Source organism: Sinohyriopsis cumingii, chromosome 13, assembly GCF_028554795.1.
Source record: "Sinohyriopsis cumingii isolate HCF-2022 chromosome 13, ASM2855479v2, whole genome shotgun sequence".
In the NCBI taxonomy this organism is placed as follows: domain Eukaryota; kingdom Metazoa; phylum Mollusca; class Bivalvia; order Unionida; family Unionidae; genus Sinohyriopsis; species Sinohyriopsis cumingii.
In genome coordinates this window covers 31,481,344-31,491,975 of record NC_142973.1, presented here as the reverse complement: position 1 = coordinate 31,491,975, position 10,632 = coordinate 31,481,344, and the positions used below count along the sequence as shown (strand labels likewise).

The window sequence follows — 10,632 nt, the reverse complement described above, 5'->3', positions numbered from 1 at the left end:
TGAGACCAATTGGTTAGACAAAACAAGATGCAACAATATATAATATAGAATTATGATTCATCAAGCAATGAAAACGAAACAAGATTATGAGAGAGAAATAATCTTAGCATCTCGATACACGCGCATACGGCTTCCATACTTGTGTTTAAGAGAGAGAGAGAGAGAGAGAGAGAGAGAGAGAGAGAGAGAGAGACGTAAAGATTATGAAAAAGTTGATGTTAATCTAAAGATAAAATCAAGACTGTTTGTATTTGAAACATTTTATGTGTTTATCATCCAAGCAAATTAAATTTCCGAACCTTTTTGTTCCATCAAGAGGGTTGCGAACACCTATCTGAATCAAAAATAACATAATTATTAGTTTTCAGCAGAGTAAGCTTTGAAATTAAAGGTGTTCGTGAGACATGTAACAGACGAATCGCCAGAACCAAAGTAACCACGTCTGCACAAAGACATGTAATCCTCTGTCAAACCTATTTAATTCCGTTGTACATTGTTTTAATTTATTACATAAAAAGCGACCCATTTTAATCGTTTAAGATTATGTTTACAATTTAAACACATTTGCCACAAAAAATAAATGTATTACAAATTGAATTCCTACTGGCGAAATTCCCCATTTCAGTCAAAGAAGCAAAGCACTACGAGTGACTTTAAATGACGATTCACACTTTACCCGGCCAGGAACAAGACTAAATAGATATCTAAGGTATTTTAAAAATAAAAAAACAATTAATTGACAGTTGGTGGTAGATGGGGTGAGGGGCACATGGATACGTCAGCTGATATTCGTTAATTCATTTTCCTTTATCTTTTTTGTAAGATCCATCGTTTTGCTGCTTATAAATGGCCTTAGATTTAGACAGATCTAGGCCACCGTCAACTGTGTAAATTTTGCGATCCGCATCTACTTCTGTTGCTTTGATATCTTTGCGGTCGAATCCAATGGCAACTTTGGTAGATGGCAACTTTGACTCTGCATACTGTGGTGTACCATCATAATTACCCGTTGCTATCTCTTTAGAAGTATTTGTTTCTGGATTGCGCGAGGTCAGGTATACCTTTTTGTCTCCATAGGCGACATCATCATCTCTCTTAACAGAAGGATTAATTTTTCCATCGTTTTTAATCCCTTCGTATCCTTCTTCAGAAGTGTAATGGTAAAGATTATCTGAAAATATATTGAAAAATATTCAGTAAAGTATGTTGGAAATAAAGTAATATCATATGGTAATTTTTATAGAAAGAGCTGAATGGATAGACAATGATATGTCTAATTAATTTGCATTTTTTTTATATTTATTTTTTAAATCTATTATATGCTATGGTTAATTGTAATGTTGACTTGATCTTGTCCAAAATTAAGGTCATGTTATTCCTAACTACAAAAATAATACATTGTTCATATTTTCCTAGGAGTGTGGATTAAATATTACGATCGTCATCATTGTCCGAGACAAAGACATAATGTTTACCGTGTTCTTTATTATAATTTAAGTTACATATTTTGTCTAATTATAACTTGGATTGTAAAGGAAATGAACATTTGTCATTCATTCCGGTTTCTGTTGTGTCTTAGTTATGTATATAGTCTAGAAACTATTTATTCGTGCTATAACATTCTGAAGCAGAATCAATCTTGTTGTGTTCAGTATTTGATTTGGGCAATAATTATTATTCAATTTATTATTCTCTGGAATTATACAGTGCTCAATAATATTCTTGGACAGAGACATTAACTTAGAATTATAGTGAATTCAAGCAAGGAAATCTTGTATTATATTACTGTGAATCATTTACAAACTGTTAGCACATTATTACACTTCAGGCCGTTACAGGCACATCAACACTTTCAGCGTTGGGTCTTATTTGAAATACCACTTAAGGTTATTCAGAAATGTATTCATTAGGGCTGGTGATGAAACTATTTGGATTATTTTGTGATTTCGCATTACTGAAAAATCTTTTCAAATTTTCAATTTGTATTCTAAGGAAATGAATTATATGTTGAATTATACGATACATTTTGGTTTTAGCTCTTTCTATTACACAGAATCGTGATGAAAATATATTTGTTGGTTTCATGACGACATTTTTATTACTGATGTCATAAAACTAGCACTTAAAATGTGATTAAGATTGTATGGAACTTAGATGATTTCAGCAACTTAATCTTGATATACTTTCTGTTGTAAAACTAGTAATGACAATACGCGCACATGAATTAGCCGAAAACTTTGTATTTTTTTAATACAACTTATGTGAAACTTCCAATGTCATTAAAACACAGACTAAAAGAGCAATTTTCCCCATGTTAAATTATTACCTTTAAAGAAAGAAGATTGTTAAAACTAATATTGTATTGCACCTGTTATTGAGAAAATTGTACACTAAGATATTTTAAAAATGCAGGATCATCATTCTATAGATTTATTTAAGTAATTCTCGCATTTCAGTTTCATGGATTGGAAATAGAGAAATGATGTTAAATAACACGAGGAGACGGAATGAAACTTTGTCAAAACTAATTAATTAATTAATTATTTTACAATATTAAATTGCTCCATCATATTCGAAACATTTCTTCTAGATTGAGCAACAGAAAGTGAGTAGAACATTTACTGTCAAAATTTTAATTCAGAACGTCCATGCTATACAAGTCTAATATTTGCATCTTCATCTTCTTGTTTCATGTTTTTGTCTGAACTTAATTCCATCCTCAGCAGTTCCAGGGAATGCATGGTAGCATGTTTTTGAAAAACAATAAGAACTTTACGCAAAGTATCATTTTCAAAGCCCCAGTCTACTCGTCATTGTCTGAAACGTTTAGCATCATTACCCAAATATTAATAATAATAAATGCACAAAATGAATAAAATATATTGAAAAAAATACACAATGCGACTTTCATTATACAGTTTTAAAAAGTTTGAAATGCAAACCAGAATTATGTCTAACAGATGTCCGTCCTAAATAGATATTATTTAAGAAACCTTGGCTCACGGTGTTAAGAACAAGCAAAAGTATGTATGTCTACCGCACACCAGCAATACTGAGTACAGACTGCCGAGTAAGTTTCAGCATCCATAAAAAATCGAAGAAACAAAGATACAGGCAACAAACAGTAACGTTACTGAAACACAAGGTACTATTCTCAATATAAACCACACTCTTTCAACAGTTAATCACAGGCCCATCTCGGCTGGACCACCATGACAGGTAGAAAATAGCTTGCATCAATTAGACACTTATTCTTATTGTTTTGCAAGAGGACATGTGGGGAAAATTTTGATACTAATATACCAGTTAAATATAAGAATACATTTCCCACCAAGCAAACATCGTTTTAAGTGGCCTTTAAATCCAATCAAGTCTTTTGCAAATGCATCAACTCCTGTGTCTCTTCAAGCTTTTAATATATATTTTTTCCATGTGGAGTTCTCACTTAAAATAAAATAAATATAAAATATATAAACTACTTTGTAATCCAGAGGAGCAAGGTACTAGAACAGAAGAAAAGCTTTATTTGTACTATAAATAATAATAATGTAGCATTTTTATAGTTAATTTCACTTTTAAGCGATTTAATTGTTTTGCAAATAATTTATCCTGGGAGCTTTATAATATCTTTTGAGCAAAAAACATTGTAGCGAATATAGCATTTTTCTTACATCTCCGCGCTCATTAATTTACTTGGGAGCAATGGCAATTATTAAGGTACACTTGAGTTATATGCCCATTTTAAGGATAGAACGTCAAATTACTGTTTCACAGTCACAATGCGAGATACATATGTCGTGTCGTGAGGGCACGCATTTACAAGTATCAGTAGCGATCTTAAAATAAAGAATACTTAATTGTATTATTAAAATAAATCTTGCTATATAAATGGAGGAGTTAAAATAAAGATTTCTGATACAAGTATGCAAATTGGTAAATAAATACATGTACCATTTCTAGTTTATGGTTTAACATGAGAATGCGAACAGAAAATAAATTACTAACTGACAGAATGGGAGGTTATACTTCCAAAGTGATTTTTCAGAGACACGGTGTTAAAGTTAAGCAACCACCAAGATGGTGGAATATGTTGCAGAGACACGGTATTACGATTAAGTACTTTGTGTTGCAGATGAATGTTATATTGAGAGCCTTGTCCAAAAAGGAGCAGGTACACATATTCCGCATGCAGTATACCTAATCAATCACAATTTAAGGCAGATCTAGCAGATGTAGAATTATGTAAATTAAGGTAAACATTATAAGATAGAGCAGAGCTAGCAGCTGTAGAATTACGCAATTTATTACATTCATTATTATATATTTATAACACATAGGAAACGATAATATCTACATTCTGGACTTTGATATTATACAGGGATTTGCAGGGATATTTAGCAAATAAGAAATGAATGATGATTTAGTACTTAAGGGTCATTTCATTCAGGACAAATGACGATGTAAAAGATTATGTTGGCCATACAGCAGCAGATCAAGATAAACGTGTTGGAATAAACTCTCTTTTTATTTAGAGATTGCAGATTTAGAATATACAACATGTTTAACACCATCAGGCAAAAAGCAGTAGGTTGGTTCACATACTTTTGGACTTAACAGATACCCAGATAAAAGACTTACAACAACATTCGCAAAGCCTAAAGTTGGCACCTGACTTGCTATCTCTTTAATATATAATGCAATCTTTCTTACAACATGTATTTAAAAGTATAAATAAAAGTTTTTAAAAAGTATAAAATAAACGCAACTGCCACAAATTGGTTATAAAAAATATTTAAAATACACGTTACTTTTATATTTTAGATATACTTAATTCAAGTTGCAATTTAAGGCAAGTGAAGCATAATTAAAAGCAAACACAAATATGCTAAGAATTTCGTACAACATAAAAAAGCTTAATATATTCTAACAACTAACATTTTGCAAATTAAAATTTTATATATTAGCAATATTATGTTTTCATTACATTAATACCACGTGTTTAATACATTAATAATGCGTTCTTAGTACAATAATGCTATGCGCTAGGACTGCATTAAGACTGTATAGGATTTTGTATACTTAAATACTGGAGGGTCGGGGTATATTTTCTTCTAAACTTTGGTGCTCTTGTACTGCTTCTGGAACGTCTATTGCTGTTATGTCTGAATAAAGTTTTATTTTCAGACTTTTACAAAATGCATTATTTTCTGGAACAGAGTATTTCCGTCTACGATTATGCCATTTTGTGTCCTGTTGAATTTTACACATGTTCACTCTGTAAATAATATATTGGTTTCCATATTCTTCTCTTTCTATATTATGTATCGTACATACTTTGTTTTGTGCCTGCATCTCATCAAGTCCGTATGTTCGCGTACTGGTTCTATACCATTCCGTGGCAAATATTGCCAGTGTTGTGAATAGATTGTTTTTGAGATTAATTTTACGGAGTTATTTACAGTTTATTGTTTACAACACAATATTTGTCTGCAGTTTTACAGTTTCCATCTACTACCGTCCAGTTTCTGTGTTCAGAAAAGCTAACCTTTCAAACAGTGAAGGTAGTTGATTGCAGTATTCATTTAAATATGCACACGTCACACTCAGGAAAAAAGATTGCTAGACTATTTCATTCAGTAGAAAACAATCGTTTACCTACTCACAAAATCCTTTTATAACTCTGTAATGTGCCAATCATAATAATCTTGTACTTTTGATACAAAATATATTGTTCATGGATTGTTCAGCTTATAATATTTTAGAAACAACCTGCCAGATTAACTATCCAAGATGTCTATAAGACCGAATTCAGAGTCCGTCTACGAAATAAAAAAACAGTTTGAATTTCTCGTGCGAAACCACTTCGGAGGAGCTAATGTAGTGAATACTGGCATTTAATACGCATTCTCAAATCTATAAATTGAATTATTTTACTTACTTGGATCCTCTTTATCCTTATCGGACATTTTTGACGTTTCCCAAAACTTCAAGTTTCTTGGCACGTCTTTACAAGAAGATCACTTCTGTCGCTGGGGTAAAAGAGAACAATCGAAATAGTAATTACGAATGATTAAATAATGAATATGTATATAAATGTTTTAATTAGGACCATTTATATTTGCAGCCAACTGTGCCTATCATGAATTTCACGTTATTATGAAAATGATTTTTTCTTATATTTGGACAGATTTTAAAGTTTGTACTGTTATTTTATGTATGGCTTACAGAATTATAATATCTTTACCTGTCACAGTTTATCTCGTAGTACTACATGTTTACATTCGTTTAGAAAGATTCATCTTCAAAGAGTGTCTTTTCTTGTGCAACTTCTTGCAACTGTTTGAGAACATAAAATTCAATCGGCACTAAGAAGTCAACATTGTGGTAACGTTTTGTTAAACCTTATATATACATACATATGTTAACTGCAAATTCAATCAAAATATTACGACATGAACTGAGCAAACACGAATTCCTGAACTTACCACTTCAATTAAATTTGATGTTCACCTTAGTCTATTGTTAATCAGTTCAAATGAACAGCATATGAATCTTTCTAAGTGATTGCACCCACAACGGGAGAACTTACTAGAAATTTGTGTGAGTTTAATCACCTAAATTAAACATTTATTTGCTTCTTAGCCAAATTAAGTACACATGCTTGGTTCAATAAAAAGTCCAGTAAATTTTCACTAGGATACGAAGTCGGTTGTTAAAAATATACATTACTCATGCGTCTGATTGGCATGTGTGCCATCTGAAAAGCATTGTGGAATAATCGTCAATGTTAAGAAGCATGTGTCTGATAACATATGATGCATGATGAATGAAAACGTATTTTGATTCGGGTGGAACTATTTAATTTACATTATTCTTTTCTCGAAATACAATGTGCTCAAAATTAATATTCTTGGACATAGAGACTGGATTTATTGCGACATTTGTCAAGGAATGAAGCAAAGAAAATAATTTGGAAATGCCTTAGAACAATTTGGGTGATTGGTTTCTTAGAACTAGGTAGTTTATATCTTTTGTTTTTTGTTACTGGGCAAATGTGTATTTATGGGAGACTTATTGTCTTATGCGACACAGTGATCGATATATATATATATATATATATATATATATATATATATATATATATATATATATATATATATATATATGACCTGTAACAATATAACATAAGGAAGTGTGCGTTTACTATCGCGTTATTCCTTTCCAAAGAATAGACTGGAAATTTCAGAACACAACCAATCTTCCCGAAATGTTTGACCTAGATTAATTTTTGTTAGATCCAAACGTATTCAGTCGCATGTGTATGTCAGGGGTGTAATTCTTCAAAGACTAGAAAATGGAAACTAGTTTGTAGATCAAAACCTTAATTAATGTCTATAATACTAGCTTAGAGCACATTACGTTCACAGACTATAAATATAAATTACAGAGTGTTATATATGTATGTGTATAGCTTCTCAAATCTTATTCATTAAAAATTGCCAAATTCTCAAATGTATTTCAATATTCGTTATAATCGTTCTTCATAGACCTTGTATAAGAAACGTTTTATTTTGAACTTTTTATTATTATCCCCTTCATAGGTCGACAATCAAACATATCGGAACGGGTCTCCGCAGGGAATTTGCACATAAGACATATTTATAACAAGTAAATATTTGATGCAGTCGCTGGAAAATTACACGTTGAGCGAAAGCAGACTCCATATTCATATAAGTAATATAATAATATATGTCTTGAATTTTCATTACTAAGTCACAGTCTTCTACCATCCATTACTTTGTCCTCATATCGCGAGCGAACACCCACACGTGAACGTTACCCACAATGTCAAACTAATCCATCCATAGCCATCGAGTCGAGTTTATTACTTGTATTGAGACTGCGCTGTGCCTTCGCGAAAAGTTCTCAATAGACACGTATTCGCGAATGCAGCCGTGACGATATGATTATATCAGAGTCGCCAGAAAAATAGGTTACTACTGATATGTCTCAAAACAACAATTATGATGATGTAACAATGCTAGTTAACTTAATACTGATTCACACCACACCCAGACTAACGGTGGATTCCGTTACGATTAATAAAGCAATTTCTACGACCACACACATGAGCTTTCACTTTACGAGTAGAGCGGTTTCATCGTGCAGCTGCTGTTTAGTTTCTCGCGTCGGTAACTTTGAGGGTTTATCATAGTTCTTCATTAATAATGTAATCGTGTAGTATTATTGCACAAAAATCATGTCCATATCGGGTGCAACGCGCACACGCACTTGTAACCAATTACCTTTGTAAGCTTTTACAGTTGTTATCTAATTACAGAACAATTCTGCATGAGGACTATGTAAGTCTCAGTCGATTGTGCATTCTGGAGGCCTGACACCACGTTCATATAGAAACAAACTAAATTATGACCTTGAATGGTGTCTGAAACGATCGTTCTGGTCTTTGTCCAATCAATGCTACCTGAAGAGGTGCGTCCTTGATCAATAACAGTTAATAGTTTTGAATTAATGGTTGAGATAATGTTATTGCAACATACTTAAAGGGGCATTCATCCTGGGTAGATTTGTTTGTGAATAAAACTTCATCGTTGTAGAAACAATCCGTGGGTGTTTAGGTCTGGTTGTGATGTTAGCGGTCGGGTGTTTTCACGTAACTCCAGACATCATGAATTTTAAACGTGAGTATGTGGCCACAGATGGATTCATTGATGTAAATTTGGATAATACAACTTTATCTGCATTGGGAACTGCGGCACTATCACAACGAATTACCCTTAGAGTTACCCTTTTTGTTTAACTTGACTGTATGTTTGTCTCCGAAAATAACCTTAGGAAAAGTGTCTACAAAGGCCGAATATGTGTGAGAGTGTAATTGTGCAGAAAATCTCCACGCAAGGATTAAGCTGGACTCAACGCTGTGCTAATCCGCCTTTAAAATTTGGATTGCTGATAACCATATCGGGCGACAGTGCATTAGCCAAAAGTATATTGTACATGATCCGGACAGTCAATTGTGTCTTTAACGAGCATCATAGACGGATCAACAGACCTTGTGTAATCAGCACTGTAACATGCATATATAAGAATTGTTGTAGCAATGTCGACGTTGTCAAGAATTTCTTCGATTTCCTTTCCGTCAATGGGATAACGTGCGCTGTTAAAAAAATGCCGATGTTAGCAAAATTGACTTTGTTCTTGGCACCGTATGAAACATGGTTGAGTTGTACAACTTTCCTTGGACTTTAAAGAATGCTTCGCATGGAAGAAAATACCAAGATGTATCATGAACATAAAATTTTACTGGCACTTTCTTGTTTGGATCCGTAGGAGCAATACTGTTAATATTGCTTGCTTCGATCTCGCAACACCGTCGCATCTATATCAAACGCTGAATCCGATACATTGTTAAATTGAGCCATTATACATCATGGTTCATCTAATGCCTTTTGCGAGACAACCGTAATCCGCTTCCCGTCGCCAGATTTGCAATCAAGGAATCAGAGAAACGTTTCTGAGCGGCTTTATTTACCATTTTACTGTCCGGGCTGGAATTGTTGCCGTTGAGGTTAGTCTAATAGTCTTTGGTTGTCGAGTCACTCTTATAGTCTATCTAGAACCAACTGAACCGCTCACAATCACAGATTTTTCATCTGATCCGCAACAAGGTTTTTGATACTAACAGCGACTTGCAATGAAGCGTATTTCTTGATTGGTGCAGCATGGGAAAAGGAGTCCGCGAGCACCCATCGTGCACCGGTAAACACTCCGTGTACAACAAAGCCAAGGCCTGTTCGATAATAAGCCACGTAACTAAGCCAAGTAGCAACTCGCACGGGTATTACAGGTCCATGTACGATTGTCATTTTATTAAATATCGGGTCACTCTCTAATGTACACTTGTTAAGGTCTCCCTTGGCAGGTCCACCATGTTTCCTTGATGGTCCATAAAGATGAAAAGAGATTGTTGCATGGAAGTTACACTGGCATGGAAGTAATCGGTATCAAATTGCCAACGGCAAATCCAAAACAATATATAACCGTGATAGACTCGTGTTGTGGAGGCTGATGCTTCATGGCTACTAATGATGACGACCCATATCGGATTAACCGGAGTCGTGATGGTGATCCTGACAATATCAGTCTCGAAATTGCAACTGGTACCATCGGGTTCTGCACACAGAATATTTCTTTTGCAGAATCTAATATCTTCAGACAAGCAAAGAACTGTTTTTAACAACGACTGGGCATTAACAACTTGGTACGTTAGAGATTCGATCAAGATGGTAGATCTGAATGTGGGCAGATGTATACTTTTGTAAATTGTATAATCTCTACCGGTCACATATGTGATCTAATTATGTATTAATTCAAGATCGTATACGCCAGTGAGAAGTTCAACAAAATTCCCCTGTGGTACCGCAATGTCGAAAAGACAACCGAGTTATTTGCTAGATTCCCCGAAATGGGCGCGATTGAATTTTAGGCCAACCGCGGTAAAAGACGCAACGACAGTGGTGATTTTCACGTCTTGGTTCCTTGAAAAACCTCTGGGCAATCTTCCCGTGCAATTGGTCTCGACTGGAACATGCATTTGATACAATCGCGGAC

The 10,632-nt window shown here is 33.9% G+C and overlaps 1 protein-coding gene across 2 annotated transcripts in view; it reads right to left on the bottom strand.

Moving 5' to 3' along the window:
* Window positions 1–244: 244 nt before the first annotated feature.
* Window positions 245–10,632, bottom strand: part of LOC149785144 (uncharacterized) — a 41,967-nt gene continuing 31,579 nt past the window's right edge. For both annotated transcript variants that reach the window (XM_089978927.1, XM_089978928.1), the window contains exons 2-3: window positions 5,939–6,029; window positions 245–1,171 (exon numbers count right to left, since the gene is read on the bottom strand). In XM_089978927.1, the coding sequence (XP_089835053.1) occupies window positions 798–1,171; window positions 5,939–5,966 (402 nt within the window). In that variant the 5' untranslated portion in view covers window positions 5,967–6,029 and the 3' untranslated portion in view covers window positions 245–797. The remainder of the gene's footprint in view (window positions 1,172–5,938; window positions 6,030–10,632) is intronic.